The sequence below is a fragment of the Rhyacophila brunnea genome, unplaced genomic scaffold (genome assembly GCF_057557595.1).
Source record: "Rhyacophila brunnea isolate RB1 unplaced genomic scaffold, BYU_Rbru_1.0 scaffold_7, whole genome shotgun sequence".
Taxonomy (NCBI): domain Eukaryota; kingdom Metazoa; phylum Arthropoda; class Insecta; order Trichoptera; family Rhyacophilidae; genus Rhyacophila; species Rhyacophila brunnea.
The window spans coordinates 1808399-1831971 of NW_028233339.1; the positions used below are offsets into that span (position 1 = coordinate 1808399).

The window sequence follows — 23573 nt, forward strand, 5'->3', positions numbered from 1 at the left end:
CTAATGACATGGTGTTGGATTTTAATATAATTGTAAAGTATGTATAGACGGCACCATAGTTTTCCCTTTGGGATGGATTTTCATTCACGTCAGACAGTTTGACATTTCGCTGATTTGTCAGTTTTACGATTTGCATGTCGTCACTGCCAATACAAATTTGGAGTCATATGCGTAGTCTATTCTAGAGTCTGACCTTCACAATATCGTCTGACACCATTTCAGGCTGCTAGGCCTAGCAGAACAGCTGGCAATCGCCGATAGCTACCACTGACATTTAAATTTTAATACAATATATCGTCCCCTAATTAACACAAAAACGTATCAACAAAAAGTCGATTTTTCAGGAGAGGCAAAACAAACTTTTTTTGCTTAAACAAGGTTTTTAGGAAAACTAAGTATCGTAGAAAGGTGAAATTTTTGTTGTTTTAATCTATGATCATTTTTCTATAAATTTAATTGTTTTTACGCTATTTTTATTTCATTATATATATTTAAAAATCTGGTTTTAAAAAAAGTCAACGGACTTACGTTTTCGTGTTACCAATAAATATTCAGTCTATCACTGGATAAGCAATAAGGTTTCAAAAATGATAATCATTATTTATTTATTTTAAGTTTGTTTATTCCTAAAACTATATAGATTGCTATTATTTATATAGTTTTCTTAGAAATAAAGTTAAAAATAATAATATAAAATATCATCAATGGAAAAAATAAAGAAAAAATAGACGTGTTCGAAATAATTTTATTATAATACTTATGGAATTCTGGTTCATACAGATTAATAGAAACTTTTTTAGATGTAAAAACATTAATCTCAATATACAGAGAAACAAATTAATACAATCGCTATGTTATATTAAGATTACAAACATGGAAGACATTTAATAATATTGTATTTTGGATACCTATAACATTTTCAGTCCGATTCATTTTCACTACTATTCTCACGAATATCACCACCAATAGTTGTATTAATTATGAAAATATTATAAAACTGGTGGTGTTGCTGTCTTATTACCTACACTGCTCTGACAGAGCGTCATAATTGGCTATTGGTTGTGGTTTAATAATATGCCTGGATGAAATCAAAATCAATCGGGTTCTGTCTTGTACTGAGGCGCTGCTGTATAGGTATATGTACTGCAAAATTCTTATTCAGATTTTTCATACATGATGTATTATTTGGTTCATCATTTCTGTATTGGAATCAAGAAATTTTTAACTAGTTTCCCTGGTCTCCATTTGAGTCAATCTTTTTTTGGCAATAAATTTGAAGTCAATGAATTCCGTTGTGCCAAGTTCATTGACGGCGTACCTTCCACCTTTTGATGATATCCAAACCACTGTGTACCAACCAGATGAGTTAAAGATGTCGATATTCTTTTGTGTTCTCTCAATCTGCGCGTGCAAATTCAGAGTCTGCACTGAATCACATTCCATTTGGGAGTGTCCGGGTTAAAAAAAGCAATGATCAATCTTTGGTGCATTGATATTTTAGTGCAATCAAAAACATTGCACACACTGTGATATTGAGGTTCTGCCCACCGCATGTGTCTGAAAAAAAAGCAAAGTCTTTCCCGTTTACCACAATACCTTTCCGTTTCCATTTCAAATTCAGCAAAATTAATTTCTTGCAGTAGGTATAGCTCGATCCTTAAATAGGTTTTTTTTTTTAATTCTCGACCTTTTACTTTTCTGTCAATGTGTGCATTGTATTCTTCTAATAAACTTGCCTTTTCAGAATCAGAGGCTTTATGAAACTTATAGCACAGGTCGCAAATGTCTTTCTTTGGTTTGTGGAACTTTAGTTTAAATTCGCTGCGTCCAACGCAACTGGTGCGTTGCACATCAGGTGGCCATTAGATATAATTAGCATGTTATTTAAATGTGGTAATCAAATATTAATTAAAAGTTCCGCAGCGAATGGGTCATGCCTATAAGATAATTTTTCAGACAAATATTCTTTTCTAGGCAATTTTCCTTATACAATTCAAACATTTTATCCATTTTAAGAATTTATATTGAAATAAAAGATTTTATATAAGGTGAGTTAGGGTAAGTGCGGCATATAAAATGACTGGATGAACTTTAAGCTGATGTTGAACTTTAATTGTTTGTAATATCTCTTCGAAATTTTTGTTGACTTCTTCTTCTTTGGCCATGTCCGCCCCTTAACTAGAGCATATGGACACCACGCGGCGCCTCCAAGAATCCCTGTCGCTCGCCAGTCTTCTTGCTTCGTTCCAGGTCAAACCAGCATCCCGTAGCTCCGCCATATACACTCTGTAGATTGTATTTAGCGGCCTTCCAGGTCGCCGGAATCCGGTCGGCTTGAAGAACAGGCAAGCCAGGCTAAAGTTCTCTCCTGGCATCCGCAGCACGTGGCCGAGCCAGGTCCAACATCGCCTCTTCACTTTCAGCGTGATGAGAGGCTGCTTGGTGCGTTCTCTTATCTCCTCGTTGCTCCTAAAGTCATACCACCGCACACCCAGTATTCGTCGCAAACATCTGTTTTCGAAGCTCAGTATACGGTTGCTCTGAGCCTTCGTAAGGTGCCATGATTCGCTACTGTAAAGCAGCACCGTCAGAATGCAAGCGTCGAATAGGCGGCATTTGGTTTTGACCGAGTACAATCGTGAGTCCCAGACATTTCACATCAAGTTGAATGTTGCTCCAGCCATTCCCATTCGGATAGCGAGCTCTTTCTGCAAAATGCCATCTCCCGTGATGTGTACCCCCAGGTACTTGAAGCTGTCGACGCTCTCGATGTTTTGTCCATCGCTAATCAGAGGGAAATCTGGATCAGGACAGGTACTATTGCACAAGACGTTAGTTTTCTTCGCGTTGATTTTAAAACCAACGCGAGAGGAGTTGTTATGCAACCTGTCGATTGTCTCTTGAATGCCCTCGATTGAGTTGTCGAATAGGACAGCATCATCGGCGTATTCCAGGTCGCATAGCTTCACCGTGGGGGTAACAGGTATGCCTCGGTCGGGTGGTATTGACTTCCGTAGTATGAAGTCAAAGAGAATGATAAAGAGAAACGGTGCAAGGACACAACCCTGTCTCACTCCGGTCGTGACCCCGAACCATTCCGTAACAGTGTCTCCAATTCTGACACAGCATTCGCTTTTCTCGTGCAGGCTTTTGATTATTGCAATGATCTTGGGAGGGATCCCGTATGCTCCCAGTATCATCCAGAGTGAGGGGCGGTGCGGACTGTCGAAAGCCTTCTCATAATCCACAAAGCAGCAAGCCATCAGACTGTTCAGCTCATGGCTCTGCTGGAGAAGACATCGAAGGTTGTGGATTTGGTCTGCACACGCTCGACCAGGTAGAATCCCGGCTTGGTTTTTCCTGAGGACGTGCATTATTGGGTCCCTTATTCTCATCAAAATGATGTTTGCCAAAATCTTTCCCGGAACACTAAGTAGCGTAACGCCTCGGTAATTGTCGCAGCTTAGAGGGTCACCTTTTTTAAGAAGTGTGATGACTTTGTTGACTGTTCACCAATAATCTCTTTTTCGACTACCATATTCATGAGATGTAGATGTTGCATGATTAATTATAATAAAAATGTTTTAAGGAAACAAGGCGAGTGGACGCTCTTACCCCCGCATTTGGGGTAAGAGTATCTAGTTAAATTATTTCTCATAATTATTACCAGTCGAAAAATATATCAACCACAGGATAATATATTATTTTAAGTGCAACATTTTGATTGTTTATGGTGGTAAATTTCCTTAGGGAACAGAAGATATTAAATAGAATCAAAAAAGTTGGGTAAGTGCTGCATATGTAGCACTAGTGATGTGACTGTGGTAAAATAAAATAACTCGTTATTTTTAAAATATTTTATTTGCTGAATAATTTGAGATGTAGGTACAATGTAAAATTCAACATGTTCACAGTACATAATATGTTATAAAAAATGTTTGATTTTTATTGTACCTGATTACACAGTTGCCACCATCAAAACGAATTTTAAATATAATTTCTCGCCTTCGTCCTGTAGTAGGTGTCGGTAGTACCAAAATTATATGCTCATGGCCAATTTCGTATATATCCTCTACTTTAGAGTATCCCTCCCCCTCCCATGCGATTTTCTTACAGATTTAACAGTTTTATTGTCAAATTTCATAATTTTTCCAATAAAATGTTTTTCACACTTTTTCGCAAGGCATTTCACAAGTATTTCTTTTAGTTGACTCACTGGTGGAATTTAATGGAATATCAGCATTCCACATTTAATTAGTAATTACAACCCCTTCCTCCATTTGAAAATCGTCAAGCAAATTGTTCTAATAATCTTCTTCAAATATAAGACCTATAAAAATCGACAACATTTTCCTCTTCGGAAGAGGATTTCCATTCAGACTCAGTCTCGTCTGATCCACTGGTTGTAACTGATTTTTTTTTAATTTCTTAAACATGTCTTTTGTATAAACTTTTTTTTTTTTTGAATTTTTGTCTACCTTCTTAAACTGTTTTTTGGTTAACGGATGTTTTCAGATGGTTCAAAACATCATCATAGGTAATTATTACTTCTGCTGCTTGATTTTTTAAATTTTACAGGATCCTCCCTTTTTATCCGCAAAAACAGTTTTTTTTATATCAGTAGTTGGCGGTTTTATTATTTGACAATCCAAAATTTGTATTCGCTTAGTAGATTTCACTGGTGTCATTCATTCATTAGAAGTAGAAGGTGCTTGAATAAATATGTTATTTTCCTCGCCAAATATTGAAGAATCTGTTGATTTTTGATGTGTTAATTCATCCGCAGATTGTGTCATTGCAAATGATCCGTGATCAATACAGTGCTCATAATCAATAATAAGAGTTTCCGTAATATTTTTACTGTCAATCATAGGGTCAAACTTGTTTTAGTGTACGTCCTGAGTGGCAGCGTTCGGCGGAGCGTTGAGCGTTTTGCGCAACTCAAATGTATAACCGTGTGTGAAAATTTTCGTAGACAATGTCTTTTTTTGGTAATACGTTTATACGGTTATACGTTTGAGTTGCGCAAAACACTCAACGCTGCGCCGAACGCTGGCACTGAGGCCTCACACTTAGCCTATAACATTTCGATAAAAAGGCTGAATCCTCCCTTTTTGAATCCGTTTTTGATTATTTGGTAGTCAATTTTTTTCTAGGTTTCTGCGATTATTCTTGAAAATTCATTTTTGGGCAGTTTTGAGCCTACGTGTAGTCTTTGCCATTTCACCAATGATTCATCCCAAGCATCTTTCAGGAGGCAATTTTAAAATTGTGACATTATTTTTTCTTGCTTCTTCTATTAAGTTGTCAGTCAAGTGTGACATATGACCTCATAAATCAATAATACAGGCCGAGATGCTCCTATTTCTGTAAGAAAAGAAAGGTTTTTTCGCTCTACTGAATAGTTAACATTTTAGATTTGGTGTGTTATTCTATGAAGTATTCGGTCATGTCGATATATTGTAATATGCACTGCACGGTAGGTATTTAATCTGTGGCCTTATATTTTAAGTAATGTACTGTATGAATCTAGAGGTTGTATTAAAAAATGTTTAGGTACCATAAATTACAAATTCAATACATTTTCATTGCAAGGGACATCACTAGCCAAAAACTTGTCCATACAAAAAAAATAGAGTATATGGGGTAAGAGCGTCAGAAGAATGCTATATTTTTGGTGGGTGAGGTAGAGGTAAATCGTTTTACAGTGGCACCATGGGTACGGCAAATGCGGCTTGCAGTTGTAGTGGTATTGTTTGCTAGCATTGAAACAGGCATTGTCGCAAGCAATTCAATACACGCGCGAATCGCCTATGGTGCCACTGTAGAATGATTTACCTATAAGTGCATCTAGTTCAATAAAACATAATCATTTGCATTAATCATAAATCTTACAGTCGGAACACAAATCACAATTTAAAACAAAAGTACTCACCAAATATCTCCTTAGCACGAAAGATTGTTGAAATACAGATCGATTGAAAACCTACGAGGGTGGGTCAATAAGTCCTTAGAAAAGCCGACAGGTGGCGCGACTAGTACTGCAAGCGGTTTGTTTTCATGCAGCGGCACTACCGATTCAGTATGCTGCGAAGTTTCAATCAGATTGGTCGGGTTGTTGTGTGTTTCTCGTACATTTTTAAAAAAAATTTGCTTGTGGAAAATGGAAAAATGGAAAATGGAGAAAATTGAGTTTAGAGTTGTTATTAAACATTTTAATATAAAAGGGTTAACAGCAAATGAAATAAAAAATGAGTTGGATTTAGTTCACGGCATATCTGCTCCTTCACTTGCAACTATTTATAACTGGTTAAATGAATTTAAACGTGGTCGTACATCAACAAAGGATGAACCACGCTCAGGACGTCCTGTAGAGGTGACTACACCAGAAATGATCAATAAAATCCACGATATGGTGTTAAGTGACCGAAGATTAAAGTTGAGTGAGATAATTGAGGTTACAGGGATCTCAAAAGGTAGCGTCATTTCTATTTTACATGACAAATTGGGCATGAAAAATATTTCTGCAAGATGGGTGCCGCGTTTGCTCACAGTCGACAATAAACGCAGTAGGGTGGTGGCCTCTAAAGCCCTGTTGTCGCTCATGCAACGCAATCCGGATGAATTTTTTCGTCGCTTTGTGACTGTAGATGAAACATGGATACACCACTATACTCCCGAGACGAAAGAACAGTCAAAGCAGTGGATTGCGAAGGCAAACCATGTCCAAAGAAGGCGAAAACCGTAAAATCAGCTGGTAAGGTTATGGCTACTGTATTTTGGGATGCACGTGAAATTATTTTCGTTGACTATTTGGAAAAAGGAAAAACAATAACAGGGGATTATTATGCATATTTATTGGACCAGCTAAAAAACAAAATTGAAGAAAAATGGCCTCATTTAAACAGGAAAAAAATCCTCTTTCATCAGGACAATGCCCGTGTTCACACATGTTTACGATCAATGGCTAAAATTGAAGAATTGAAGTTCGAATTGGTCGACCACCCACCGTATTCGCCAGATTTAGCCCCCAGTGACTTTTTCCTTTTCCCAAACTTAAAAAAATGGCTAAGTGGACAACGTTTTTTTTCAAATGAAGAAGTCATCGATCGGACAAATGCTTATTTTGAGGACCTTCCGAAAACTTTTTTTTCTGACGGTTTAAAAAAAATTGAGAAACGTCTAACCAAGTGTATTGAGCTCCAAGGAAATTATGTTGAGAAATAAAAAAAAAATACAAAAATAAAACCTGTTTTAATGCTTTTTTCTAAGGAATTATTGACCCACCCTCGTATCAAGCGATACATTTGTGTGTTTCTAGTAACATAATATGAGATACGTCTTAGGTTATTTCGATCTGTGATGACATTTTTAAATTTTTTGTTTGTCCATCAGGTAGAAACCGTTATTCTGAGTAAAACTGCATACTTAACTCAAAAACACATTTTTTGTCGATACGTTTTTGTGTTAATCAGGGGACGATATGTGTAGGTGTACGTGCATTTAAACATGATAAATAATTATACATCTCAATCGTGATTATCATAAATAGCGATCCAATGTAACGCGAATACTAATCTCTTTCGGGTCTCATATACATAATAGAAAAAGGTTAGCAGCATAAAAAAAAAAATTTAAACATTATTTTGTTTCATTATCTATAAAAAATAAATGCTGCAGCCATAGAATAATATTTAAAAAATCATATTTTGATTGAAAAATTAACCTTAAACAATATAGTTTCCCGGTGTGGGACATTCATATCGAGTCAAATGTTGATAAATAATAAAGCAATACATATTATATCTGAGTCTATTCTAGACCAATTCTGATAAGAATAGGAATTTATAAGACCTAAAGATGTGGAATCAGCTTAAAGAGGCCTTCATCCAGTAGTGGATTGATACAGGTTGATGACGATAATGACGATATTAATGGGTAGGTATATAAAATCACAAATTTATAAAAATATAGCAGTTTACATGACCAAGAAGAGTAGAATTATGTTGGGATAACCTTCATCCAGCAATGGATTGATCTTGGTTGATGATGATAATGATGATATTATAAATGAGTAAATATAATATCAGCAATTTTGATAAATATAGCAATTCATATGACCGACAGAAATGCAAACAACTTAAAGAGGCCTTCATCCGCCAGTGGATTGATTCAGGCTCATGGGCAATATAAATAGATATAATTTAATAGCAATTCAAATGACAGAAAGGAATAGAATCTGGCTAGGAAGGCCTTTATCCAGCAGTGGATTGGTTCAGGTCGATGTTGAAAAGGATGATAGAAATAGGCATATCACAAATTCGTTTAACCGCTAGTAATAGAATCAGGTTGCGGAACCCTTCATTCAGCAGTGGATTGATCCTGGCTGATCATCAACGCATCTCAGCAGTGTCACCCGTCACCCGGTGCGGTAAATTTACACCCCCCCCCCCCCACAAACACATACATATAATTTTTCATTAAAACTTATATTTTAAGGTATTTATTAATTTCAGTGATTTTATATACCTAATAACATTAACAATGATAATTTTTGAAGTAAATAAAAAACTTGGAAATAGAGAAAGAAAAACTACTTATTCGTTAATAAAATATATTAAATTCTAAACTTGCAAAACATTTTATTTATATTAAATCTGTATTTATTATTAGTAGGCTTAGGGTGTTTAGGTGCTAAAAAATGAATAATAGGTACCTAAAATATGTAGATATAATTGGAAAATATGTTATTAAAATTTCATAATTATGTGCTAAAAAAAAAACAAAAATAGGTGCTAAAAATATAAGTAAGTATCACAATAAATCATATTTCAACAGTTTAATTTATTATTTATTCACAAACAGAAAAAGCTTTATTACAATAAATAATAAAATAATGCTTCAAAGTTTCTTATTTACACGGAAAAACTTCTTTTCATTTCTACAGATGTTATTATTGCGTATTTAAATGAAACTATTTCTGAAATAGAAAAAATTTAAACATCTGAGGCATCTGATGGATTTTCCAAAACTGCTTTAATATTCTGCAGCGATTGAAGTCCAGGATTTTTATTTAAAACACTATTTGTGTCGCTACATTTCAAAATCAGCCAAGTCCACCTTTAGGTATTTTTGACTTTTTTGTGAATTGGTGAAAAACTACTGCTTTCTAACATTTCTGCATTATCGAAATGTGGAATTAATTAATTTTAAATATTCTATACTCGAAATAATATAAACTTTCACCCTTGTGACTGTGTATTTGAGAAAACAAAAAGCTGTTTTTCTCCTATTCATCTATTATGGACTTGGCTGATTTTGAAATCTAGCGACACATTTAATTTTGTACTTATTTTTATTCCAATTGGTTCAAGAACATTTCTTACTTTAGCAGCAGTATTGTTTAAAATATTAAATTTGCTACACTAGTGACTTTGTATTTCAGCGCTGTCCAACTGGTTTTTTTGCGGCCCGCGAGCCGTACAGCAAATCTTTCACCAAACATTGGGGAGAGAATTATTACCCATCATACATTAACATAAAAAAACATTTCATTATAATACTAATTATTAAAAATACTTTGCGTGCACGGGAAACATGAGAATAACACTTGTAAAAAGGTTGAAAAATCAGCGAAACTATCAAATGAATTATTTTAACCAAGGAACAAAGTCTCAAGAAGCATCAGTATTTGCATCGTTTGAAGTTTGTTTAGAAATAGCAAAAGCAAAAAAGCCATTTTCGGATGAAAAATTAATTAAAAAATGTGCAATAAAAATGGCTCAAGCTTTTAATGACAACAAAATGGCAAGAAAATGCGCCAAGCAAGATACCAAGCTAAAAGCATTCCGGACAGCCAGCCAAAAAGACTGCATCGCCACGCCGCAAGCACTGACTCGTCTCGGATGCCAAGCATCAGCAGCTAGGACGCAAAGAAGCCACGTTTGCAGCTCGCCAATTACCAACCGACCGCCACGACAGTAACCTGTAAATACGATAAAATATACCAGCCTTGACAAAATACACCGTGCGTTTCTGTCTCCCACCTCCGCTTTGGCCTTGACGTTATCACGGCCTGCCATCTCCGCTTAAGAGCGCGCGGAAGGCGCGAAGACCATCCAAAAACACTTACTGGTGATAATTGTAAAGTTCACTATATACTATATGTAAATAAATAAATTTTAATTTGACTGTTCAAATTACAGTAAACTCCCGACTATCTGTGCATGAATTTAATTTTTTTTTAAATCGCTCGCTTTCATGTTTACACGTCCTATAAGTGCACGTGTTTGTGATTAGATGTTTGAAGCGGGGGTGTGTGGAAAAGCGTAGAAACCAAGATCATTTAATGGAACAGAAATAAATCTTCCTGTTGATTATTACAACCAGAAAGGAGTATGGATGGATAGAAGGATCTTTCAAGATTGTTTCAAAACTAAATGGATTCCAGAAGTGAGAGATTTTTTGAAAAGTAAGGGGTTGCACAGAAAGCAGTAGTTTTATTATATAATGCTCCTCATCTAAATGAAATCATATTTAAAATGGACGACGGCCTTATGATTGCAAAATTTTTACCACCTAATATTACATCTTTAATTCAACCCATGGATCAATGGGTTATCTCATTAATGAAACAACATTACCCTAATGGCCTTCTTAAAAGTCTTTGTAACGAAGATTACGATTTGATTAAATTCTGGAAAAAAATCACAATACTGGATGCTATCAAATCAAATCAAATCCAAATCAAATCAAATGAAATCAAATTTATTTATTTTACATATAATGAACATAAATTATAAATTCAAAGCGTTCATGACATGACTTAAAATAAGTGTTTTTAAAAATAAAAATACAGAGAAGTGTGAGTTAATAATACAATAAGTAATTAAATAAGAAATTAAATAAGAAAAAAATAAATAACAAAATAAAAGTAGATGGAAGCACACAGAGTGAACTTTGATAGACCCTATCTTAAAAACTTATAAAACAACGTCCACCTAAATTCACCTCACGTAAGTAGAATATATCAATATCCGAAGCGATTTCATTAAACATGGTTACTGCCCTCCCAATTGGTATTACTAATGGCGGGTTAGTTCTGCACCGTGGGAGAACAAACAACGGATACCCTCAATTCCTAAGGTAAGTATCAGAAACACACAAGCCAACACCACCAAGAATGGCAGAGTTCACATTTACGCGGCGTATAAGTCTGAAAAAATATGTAGCTAAATAAAGATCCCATCTAAATTTTAAGCTACAGTATGTAAACATACCTAAGAGAAAGTCAGTCGGATAGAGCCACGGATAATATCCATACAGCCGAAAGTAAAGGAGTCTTAAAAATTTCTTTTGGACTCTCTCCACCATAAGGCCGTACTTTAACTGATGCGGGGCCCAAACGATAGACCCACTCTCAAGTCTGCTTCTAACTAAGGAGTTATGGAGAATTTTTAGTACCGTAACATCCGAAAAGACCCTGGAAGTATGCAAGACAAAGCCCAACATCTTTAGCGCCTTTTTACAAATGGTATCTACATGACCACTAAACGTCAGTTTACCGTCAAACGTAATTCCAAGATCTCTTACAGATGATATTCGCGAGAGAATTCTGCCATGCATCGAGTACTGGAAAAACAATACTCGTGAGGCTTTAGTAAACGATAAAACATTGCATTTATCAATATTGAAGTCCAGTTTGTTACGCCTGCCCCAATCTAATATATTATCTATATCAAGTTGGAGTTGACGACAATTGTCCAAGGTGACAACTTCCATGAAGAGTTTCAAGTCGTCAGCAAACAACAAAAACATAGCATTTTTAATTACCAATGCTGTCATTTATGAAAATCGTGAACAGCAATGGCCCCAAGTTTGAGCCCTGAGGCACACCAGAAAATGTTTCAAATGTCTGTGACTGATAAAGGCCGTACGATACGTATTATTGACGATTCTTAAAATAACTCCCGAATAACCTGAGAAATCGATCAGACAATCCAATTAGTTGGAGTTTTTCCATTAGAATATCGTGATCGACTTTGTCAAATGCCTTCGAGAAATCATTGTAAGAACAGTCAACCTGGCTGCCTCTATCTAGTACTGACAACACATAATCAGTGAATACCATCAGGTTGGTTTCCGTTGATCGGCCTGCTCTAAATCCATGCTGTTCATTCATTATAAATGACTCAATTTTTGCAGAAACATGCTGTGCATGATCATCTCCAGAACTTTTGCTGGTGCAGAGAGAACAGCTACCGGCCTGTAGTTTTCCACTGACGACTCTGTACCACTCTTATGGATTGGAGTAACCTTTGATATCTTCCATGGAGTAACTCAATCTTGTTACAAAATAAAGTCAATAACACTCATTCGATCGTGGAGGAAAATTCTACAAAACGTAGAAAGTGATTTTTTAAAGCTAATGGCAAATTTACATGGCTTTTTGCAAATGTTGATAGAGAAAATATTGAGGAGTGGTTAGAATATCATTCATGTGATCCAGGTTTTCAAATAATGAGTGTCGCGGATATTATTTCCAATCTCATTCAACTAGAAGAAAAAAAGAATGCGGCTGAAAGTGAGGAAGCAATCGCATTAGTCACAACACGGCACTGACTACTGTTAAGACTTTATTGGAGTACATCGACCAATTAGAACTCGAATACATATAACAATATAATAACTTAATCCTTTCTATGCCGCAATTAGTTAATTGATAGTAATTAACATAAGAATTGGTGTAATTAGGGCGTCCAAAGACGCTTTGGGCACTTAACCGGTTAAGAGCTATTCGGAGGAAAATTCGAATTGATATTAGAAAATCATTAAAAGATTCCTGCAAACAAGCCATAATCACAGATTTTCTTAAATGTAAAAATAATTGTCAGCTTTAGAAATGCATAATATCAACTGCTAAATCTGCAAACCGGCTAACTCCATTTGGGCAAATTGTTCAGGAAGGAGAAAAAACATAATAATTTAACTATTGAGTGGAATTTAACAAATTACAAAAATACGCTTGAAAATTATTTTTTTTTTACAAATAAGCTGCACTATGAATATTAATACACTATTTTAGCTTCCCTTTTATATAAATAAAGAGCTGAGTCATTCCATTTACGATATTGGAAATTTGGCACTTGAAGTTAGTTGTTTTGTGACAAAGACGATAGTGCATTTATTTATAGGTTTAGGAGTTTGAAATTTTGTGAGTATAGTAATCATGCTTTATAACAAAATGCCATCATAAACTCATTTTTGGTCAAAAGTGCAGTTGGCTGGTTTGCAGATTAAAGCAGTCGATATGTAGTATTTTATAAAGAAAAAACCATAGTACGGATTATCCGTGTTTTTCGTTTATCCTTGCTGACTCTCCCCACCATTAACCCCGGATAATCGGGAGTCTACTGTATGTGCATATGGACACATCTAGAAGCAATAGCAAAATACATAGTATTTGTTATATTGTGTATCCAGCTATCCTGTTCAGCTATCAATCTATCGATTAGTGTCCTGTACACCAGTGCTCCGTAACCTTTTCTCACCCACGGCACACCAAAGATCTTCCCAGAATTCCGCAGCACACCACACGTAAATCAATTTATACACCAAAACACGGACCCCACATATTGAAGGGGGACTTCAGGCCAGGATGTTTAGCGGGCCCCCTACCTATCGGTAAGGTTAAGGATAGTGTGATACTCTAAAATAGCATTTTTCAAATGGTGGTAAAATAGCGCCTTAGGCAACTTTTTTAACTATTAGAGCAAATTTGTAATTTGTGTTTATCTCACTCATCTGGTTGACCTGCCACGCCCCCCCTGAGCCTGGGCCTCCAGGCTGGAGCCCTGTCAGCTCCTCCCCTGTGGGGGCCATGCACCAAAATTACATTAATTTGTTTTTTTATTTGATAGGTAATTAAATATACAAACAACATAACACATGATGAAGAACTAAATGTACACACTTCCATGTACCTATTTGTATTATCAATATATCTAATAACTAATTAATGTGATAAATGAGCTTGTTCCAATGAATGTAAAAGTTTTATGTATTTTGACTTGATATTTGAAAGAGCAACCCAAAGTTCTCGGTCAAGACTGCTTATTATTTTTAATTATAACTTGAGTTGAAAAACTTTGCTCACCTAGATATGTCGTAGAAAAGCTGAATGCCAGAATCCGAAATCCTCTCGAATTTATGGGAAAAGCGCTTCAATAGAATTTTCGGCATTGGTTGCAAAAAGGTTTCGAATCTAGTCATATTGATTGTATGAAAGTAATGATAATAATGAAATTTCTTTTACAGCAAAGTTAAATACTTTTGTGACAGATCCAAAATTAATTGTTTATTTTATGGTAGGTTTTTTGATACATTTGTAGAGATCCTTGTCTTAACTCCTTCTAATTTATCAGAGCTCGTCAATATATTTTCATTCTGACCTGGCATTATTTTATTAAGTTCATGCAGGTGCTCAAATATATTACCTGCCATGTACGCAAATTTGGCTATTAAGTAGGTAAGTATTGTATAATATACAAAATTTATTTGTGTTTTTTTTTGGGAGCAATGTACCGTGGCACACCTAGCATCGATTCACGGCACACTGCTGTACACTACCATTCTTTTAAAATGAATAAGAAAAATATATCATCGTTGTGACTTCAAAATCAGTTATAAAAAATTGGATAATAAAAAAAATGATATGGTAAATTTCAGATAATTTATTCAACATTTTAAAGATTTTTCCATCCCACATTATATTTATACAACAAATTTCAAAGCAACGTGTGTAAAAAATAATAATTACGGTCTTCTAATAATTATTTTAATATTACTGTCAACTGAACACTTGCGCAAACATTAATAATTGCAATATCAAAACTGATTTCATTGTTGCTGTTTGGATTTTCTTTACACATTTGTTTAACATACATACTAAAATGACATATTTAAAAGAGTATTGCAGTAACCCACGAATTATTGTTATTTATTGAAGAAAAAAGATTCTTCTTCAACATTTGAAAACATTACAATTTTTAACATGGTGTATTCCATTTTTAGTAACAATTTTTGGCCTCATTTAATATTGATTTAACATATTATAATAACAATTTTTCTATTCATGGTTTTAATCGGTATAGAAAATGGATCAACTTTTCAAAATATTAAATTCTACAAATAATATCCCCGAGGTAACAGAGGCAAACGATAATATAAACTATTATAAACCATAATACAGTCATAATGTAAAACCATTCAAAATTCTTATTTATATTAAGGCTTTTTCAATATAATTTCATATCTATAAGAATGTTGCAAAAACACCAATATTATTTAATACTACAACCAGGATATACAAAAAGCGATGACAATAATGTTTTCATACGGGGTAAATTCTGGGATTTAGTATTTTACATTAAATTTAGCCGATTCCACAAAACCATGAAAAATTTCTAAATCATATAATCATTACACTACGGTGGACAAATATCAGTTAACAATAAAGAGGTAGGGACTGAATAATTGACAATTTTATTGTGCCGAGTTTTATAAAATATGCAGATATATGAATAAATTTCACCGTCTGCTATGAATACATAAAACTCTTTTATTTAGGATATTCAACACGCCAGAATCTTCAAATTGCTACAAGTAGTATAAACAGAAACATAATATTCGTTTAATCATTTTTATACTCTTCAATCAATTTTTAGAATTGCATATTTGGAAAATCCAGTCATTATTATTTATACTACAATATTTCATATAAATACTTTATTCTTATAAAAATATTAAAATAATTAGCTAACCATTTCGTTTATATTTTTCGGCACATTACTGGAATATGAATGCATAATGAAAACCCACAAACTATAGTCTAGCACTGGATTCTAGGCATTTGATGCAAATTATTAAATATTATGTTCATTTATGTGAATCAGATTTCTAAAAGTCTGTTCAATAATGCAATCGATGAATTTTTAATGTTTATATCCATTGAAATAACATTATTGAAGTGTATTCAAAATCACATTCAACGTGTCCTTTTTTTTGCAATCATGTGATGCCATTTTGTAAAAGTAAACATGCATTTTGAAGGGCGGCGCTAGAACTGCTTTATGAGGAATGCAAAACGGTAATAATCAAAACAAATTTTACGGTATATAATTATTAGGAAATAATTATATAACAGGGAAATTAACATAATCAAGTGTTATAGCACCTGTACATGTACATGGATTTACTGGCAGCAATAGTGCATATTTTAAACTATGGTGACAATAACTGTTTACATGTAAAAGTGCTGACTGTCTCTCCAATCTCATTTTTCAAGAGTAAGCGAGACGCGATGTTGTCATTTTATGGTACTATTTGACAGGTAGTGAAAATCAAAGTCAAAATGAGTATAGTTGGTTTTTTTGTCGGCAGGTTCGCCACTATCGTTCTACTGCACAGGTGCAGATCAAAAAAATCCCTACTGTCACATGAAAATTCAGAAGCTTCCAAACTTTTTTGATTTGTGCATGCAAGCTTGCAACTGAAGGATAATACAAGTTTACCCATACATTTTCTTGTTATGGCCGCGATGATACGTACTGTCAACAGTAAATCCATCCACGTGTAAACGGAGTATTCTACAACATATAAAGCAATTCCATCACTAGCTGCCAATTCGCAAATGACATAAGAAAATAATTGTATCCATTTTCCCAAAGTCGGCAATTGATTTAGTTTCGATTTATCATTCGGTTTTCCGATACCAGAAAAAGCCTAAAAACTCTAAAAAAGTTTCAGTGGTATAGAAAAACTAAACTAATTACCTGTGTTAAAAGAAGGTAGATATGTAATTTGAATTTAAATAAAATAAACATTCACAATAACCAAAAAACAAATTCATCTAAAATTTGTAGATCGCATATCTATCACAAAATGAAGACAAGATGAAATCTACTTTTCCTAGTGGTACACATATAAAAAAAAAACAATAATATATTCACCTTTGGAATGAACATGAGCCATACAATAAAACTTTATACAAACGTAATATTAAATTTGTTATTTGATCATCCGTAACTATTTTTAGCACAAATTAACACCGTATTAAACACTTGGAATAGAATCTGCCATGTACTATAAAAAATATCATTAGAAATTATTTTAAAAATCCATGCATTTTAAACGTTTGACTTTTGTTAAAACATCCATACCCGCTCGCACATGATTAGGTTTACTTCAACTATTTAATGAGTCTATGTTTATAAAAATATTCTTTTAAACTGTAAGGTGATTATAAATAACATACAAGTAAATAACAAGAATTATTTTAGGCATTTAACTCCATACATCGGCTGAATATCTTTTTTGTGAGTCCATTTTCTTGAGATACGCTGTCGCCTCGGATTCGCTCATCTTACCCTTTTCCTGGATCACTTTCATCACAATATTACGGACGTCGTGCGCCATGGTCCTTGCATCACTGAAATCATAATAATTATAAAATAAGAAACTTTATTCTAGAAAAAATATTGTCGATTTGATTGAGTGTGCATTTTCATAAATTGTAAAAAGTGTAATATTATAATTTCTTGTTTTCATTTTATGTAATGAATTTTTTAGCTGATACAACACAAATTTTTCGTTAATTAAGAAATAATAATTAGTTTGAAGAAAGCGAAAAGTTTATAAGCTAATGCTTACAGCTGGGTTCGCGAACCATTTTACGTACGCGTGTCAAAATTTCCCAAATATATTTTTCAACTGTCTGACGTGCCGAGCAGTTTTTCATGGGGAAAAATGGTTTTTAAGAATACTATTAAAAATGATGATGTTCTAGATACTACTCACAGAACATAGCACGCATATAGCTTTATCACTTTTTCAATTACGTCATACAGTTCAGTCTACCAATTTTGAAACGGTCTGCCAGAATTACCACTAGGTACTAGCTCCTCAAAGTTTTTGGTTCTTATTTGGCGCAGCCATTTTTGTGGGTATAAATAAAATCAGATGAGGCATTCTCTCGCTATAGTAGTGTCAAGAATTGTATATCAGTCAAAATTAGAGGTTCGCGGTGCGGCTTCCCCCACTGCCTGATGAGGTTAGTGCGATAATATTATTATATGTGACGCATAAAGCCTAAGGACCAACCTATGCAATAATATATAAACGTAATTATAGGTCTTTTTTTCTCTTCATATGCGTGCCATAGGTTCACCACCACTGGTGGTGTTGTAGTAGCAGAGCATCCACGTTAACGCCATAGGTCGATCGTACGTCTGGCAAATTCACATGTCACTTTTTCTCGACCCAATCGGTTGAGAAAAAAAACTTACAATCAAACAGAAACCTTCAATATCAAAAGCTGGGATCATAATCATTTATATGATACATATTGCTGCAATGTGTGGTTTATTTATGGTGAATATTGGGATGGCATGAGAGAACTGATTCATCAGTCGCACACTTACCCATCGTTTAAGCACTGTATACAGACCAGTTTTTTAAATGTGTAACATTGCAAGTGACCAATGGTTTTCATTCTACCCAATGATGTTGAGTTAATGCAACACGTGTATTGTGAATGTCAACTTAATCAAAGAGATAAAGTTGGTAAGTTGCGATCGCTCAAGTTTGTATATGCGAGGCAGCTTAGTTGTGATTTAGATAGTCGATATAACAAAGAGCATTTTAAATTAAATACCTAATCAAAAATGACTAACTTAACGGGTAACTTACCCGCAAATATAGACGTGTCCACTATTTTCTATAACATTCCACAGTTCGTCAGCGTTTTGTTCCAATAGATGTGTCACATACACTTTCTTATCAGAGTCACGTGAAAATGCAGTGTGTAACTTCAACAAGCCGGATGCCTGGTATGATTCTAGCTCCTACAAAATACACAAAGAGTTAAAAAATGGAAATAATGATTTAAAAATAATATAAAACATATGAATCAAATAAACTACAACATACTTCTCTGTATAAGAAATCCTGTTCTTTATTCCGGCAACCAAAATAAAGTATGGTTTCGCCTAGTGGTTTTGATTCACTCTTGGATAGATTTCTCTCTTGGATGAATCCTCGGAAAGGCGCCAAACCTGTTCCGGGACCAATCATGATCACTGGAATTTGAGGTCGGACAGGCAACCTAAAAATAATACATGATGAAATTAATTTAGTTTACAAAAAACCATTATGCAACACCGTTGTTTACCATAGATTTTATAATAATAATTGCAAGATCTGTTGTTTTCAACATTTTCAATTGACAATGCGCAGTGAAAAAATTCTTCTCATGAAAGCATCATGATAAGGCGGTGATACCCCATCTTCTTTGGTTGAAATATTTTATAAAATCTAGGGAAACTCTCATCTGGCTGATACACCATCAGTGTTGCCATATTTTTCTATGCTGATTATAGTAGAAAGGCGTAAAAATTATAGTATTTCTGTAAAAACATGTACAGGAACATTTTTCGGCTCAAATCCTTTAAAATTATAGTATTTTGGCATATTCGGCGTAAAATTATAATATTTTACATTGTTTGCAGAATCAAAATTATAGTATTGTACTATAATTATAGTACGGTTGGCAACACTTTACACCATAGACATGGGTAAAAAAAGGGCAAAAATTTCCACTTTACGTCCAGACTTTCTGGTTAAAAACAAACTACTATAAATAATAAAGTTGTTCAAAAGTAACTGTCCAGCGAAAAGCAAAACATTCAAAAAACTTGCAAGTTGCACCTTTTCATCACCAATGTTTCGTGAATTATAGAACAACTAGGTTGAAAATTACTGGAATAAATGATTTATATAACTTATGACTTTTATATGGCAACTTTCTTAGAATCAAGCATGAATGGCATATTTCTGTATATAAGAGGAAAAAAGAGATGAATCTTAAAAAAATGCGGACAAGTCAAATCAACGCCGCTGCAGTAATTCACATTCAAAGTTGACCAAAGCAATTTTCTTTTGAGAAAATAGTGATTTTAGACATGTCTCCAATTTCCTTGAACACAGATTCTCAAACTCAAACGGTTCGTTTTACCTGAATTGTGATTTTCTTATATATATGGGCACAACAGGACTGTCTTTCCCATCCTCAGGATGCATATCGGCAAGCCAGCTCGTAGCCACACCTTTGTTTACTCGCCCACTCCCTGTCTCATATTTCACAACCACTGCCGTGATATGGACCGTGTTCGGATACAGCTGAAAAATGAACAACCCTTAAATATAACGGCACTACCAAAATTCGTGTCCACACACATTATATCGTCTCTGTTCTGGCAGAAGAACAGAAAAAGGATGACTTTAAAATAAAGACTGTTTATTTATTAAGAAGGTTTCCAGACGGTAAGTTTGAAATAAAGAACAATTTGATATAACTAACTCAATATGTCATTTTTTCGAATTAGTGTCTTCTGCCAGAACAGTGACGATATTACCAATATTAATTTGGATTATGAATATGTAGTAATGATTTTATGTAACTGTACATTATCTAATGCAGTGTCAAATAATAACAAATTTGAAAACAATCAGAAATTAGTTCATTCAAAAAAAAAAATTGTACCTCCATTATGCAACTGATATTAGATAACTAAATTGACTGGGTGACAATGAAAATTCATAGTGAAATTATTGTGGAAATTCCACATTCAATTCTACTGATTTTCTTCTTCAATGGAAGACACAATGGTGTATTTTAACTGTGATTAAATAATTGATTCAAAACTTTGTATAACAGATGATGCATCACTTAAGGTCGGTTCGGATTAGTCGAGTGGCGAGTAATTTAGTAACTAAACATGTATGAACAGACAAATTTAGTCGAGTAATTTAGTAAAATCATTCAGTCGAGTCAATCCATTTTGTTCTATTTTTTTGGTTGAGTAGCGCGGCCCCCACGACCTCTCACTACTTACTAAACAAGTCACGAGACAAGTCTGAACACGTTATCTTTAGTCATGTTCATTAATTGTCATAGAATTTCTTCCTCCAATTCTTTTAATACAGCCATTACAAATGAAGTTATTAACTTATTTATTTTTTGAACATTGTATTTGAAAACACTTCTGAGAAATATATAACCAATAAAAAAAATCTTATTTTTGAAAAAATACGACACAGAAGGATTCGAACCTGCTATGCTATAGGATCTATCTAATTACAATGAATTTTAACTAATGGTTGTAGAGACACTTTTACATAGATTTTTTCTATTGGTTATATATTTATCAGAAGTGTTTTAAAATTATGTATGTTCAATAAAAAGAATGTTAGGTACATTCTGAAGTCTTGTGAATTATTCGTTGAATAAAAAGAATAGTTAATTATCTATTTTTGCTTTGTTACGTTGTGCTCTGTTCATTTTGACACGTCACCCACTAATGTACTGTGTTCGGACACTTTTGAGTTACTAAATCATTTAGTGGTAACTAAATCTTTCGTCACTCAACTAAACTACTTGACTAATCTGAACCGGCCTTTATGTATGACATTACTTAATAATCATACTTTTTCAGTGTTGTCCATTGTGCAAGAATAAAATTCGATGAATAGGAATTAAATGGAAATGACTTACCTTAGGACTGGATGAAATGGAATAATATCTTGGCTGCAGGCGAGGAAGCAACTCGCAAAGATGGTCAAGAGGCGGGCGACAAGATGGAAGATCTTCCAGAATGTGAACAATGTTACGAGTGGCTGCTGCTATCCAAGAAGAGTAAAGAGCTTTTCCTTCAGCACTCGTCGAAGACATTAACCGTAGCTTTTCTTTATCCTATGAGAATGACAACAAATAATAATTACTAATTAGCCATTTAGGAATGTTGTTATAGTGTCCTTCTGTACCCATTACACTACAGAGTTATACGATAGCCAACCGTAAATATATCAGTAAGTTATATTGTGTATCAGTCGACCATTCTTCGTAAGAAAAGGCTCCTAATATAACCTGCGAGACACATTAATATGATATAATACTAACCGCTTCATCTGAGCAGTACTCTGCCAATTCTTTCAGTACGTGAGTGCGGGGTATGGCCGTTATCTCCAAGTAGTGAGTTAAAGCAGTTCTGTAAGAAGTGGGGCACGGGAACGGATGCTTTTTAGAACTGTCGGTATCCGTGTTCACCAATGAAAATATCTGATCCAGATCTGAACCGCTCAATTCTCCCAGACGTCTGACAAGGTCCGTATCATTTACAGGGAACATTGCAAGATGGTCACCTGAAAACGTTTATGTAGTGATTAAATGAAGAGATTTACATTGAAATAGGATTCTAACAAAAAAATAATGTATTTTTAGGTTAAAATGCATAGAATGTCACTAAATGTTATTTGGGCACATAATGTTTAATGTTAAATGGAGAACGAGAGTTCATGCGTAACGAGTAGCAAACACTGATAGCACCAATACCGGCATAACAAGTGAAGCAAATCTGACTGCTGTAATATTTTAACCTTAATTTAAATAAATATGGTGTTTATTTGTTTCCGAGAAAGGAAAATTATTTTGAGTATCGATTATATATGTAAACATGAAAAACTGGTAGTATTAAATACATTTTATTATATTATTCACATTGTTGAGAATAAATTGACATCAATTGTGTAAATAATATTAATAATATGTTATATGAATTACAATAAAAAAATATATGAATTAGAAGATGCTGTCGGTATACTGAATCTGCGATGCATCTATTTATTCAATTAACTACTTATAAAACAACAAGTGATTTATTCTAAGTATGTATAAACTTTTAATTTATAATTATTCGCTTTATATGGCAACCGGAATTGTGAAATAATGGCAAAAATTTTGATTGCAGAAAGCATTGTATCCTTACTAATAAAGATTTTTGCACCTGTCATTTTATTTTCATATATGCTTGGTTTTCGTCGTTATTTCATTTAACATAATGTCAAAATTCTATGCATGTGGGCATTAAATTATAAAAATTAGAATGAAGTAATGACAGTTTAATATCAAAATTACATATCGATTAATTTAATAAAACGCTTAATTTTTTAGTACTTATTCCACTTTTGTTATTTAATAAATTTGGACCGGTTTTGTCGGCCTCAAAGGGACATTTTCAACTGAATAATATTCATGAAACAGGTATTTACCATGATTTCGTTTTGGTAAATACCTGTTTTATGAATATTATTCAGTTGAAAATGTCCCTTTGAGGCAGACGAAACCGGTCCAAATTTATTAAATAATAAAAGTGGAATAAGTACTAAAAATTTTGGGTTATATTAAATTAATCAATAATACAATGCAGTTCCACCATGAATTGATAGTTAACACATTAAAAGTAATATCATAATAATATATCCACAGAGTAAACAAATATTAAATGTGTTGTAGTGTATGTGGGGAGGCCCATATGATCGTATTAGGATCGGACATGGTCGGAAAAAAAAATACCAGCATTTTGTATATAAATTAATATTGTTGCTCATAGAGGGTCATCAAATAAGAGGTATGTATATATATTTAATTTAACTCTCAATAAGTTGATTGTGTGACAAGT

At 33.9% G+C, this 23573-nt stretch overlaps 1 protein-coding gene across 1 annotated transcript in view; it reads right to left on the reverse strand.

Moving 5' to 3' along the window:
• Positions 1-17125: 17125 nt before the first annotated feature.
• Cpr (Cytochrome P450 reductase) overlaps positions 17126-23573 on the reverse strand; it is a 92271-nt gene continuing 85823 nt past the window's right edge. Inside the window, exons 8-13 of the mRNA XM_085957901.1 lie at positions 22016-22257; positions 21611-21808; positions 20072-20235; positions 18988-19162; positions 18748-18902; positions 17126-17488 (exon numbers count right to left, since the gene is read on the reverse strand). Of these exons, the coding sequence (XP_085814027.1) occupies positions 17344-17488; positions 18748-18902; positions 18988-19162; positions 20072-20235; positions 21611-21808; positions 22016-22257 (1079 nt within the window). The 3' untranslated portion in view covers positions 17126-17343. The remainder of the gene's footprint in view (positions 17489-18747; positions 18903-18987; positions 19163-20071; positions 20236-21610; positions 21809-22015; positions 22258-23573) is intronic.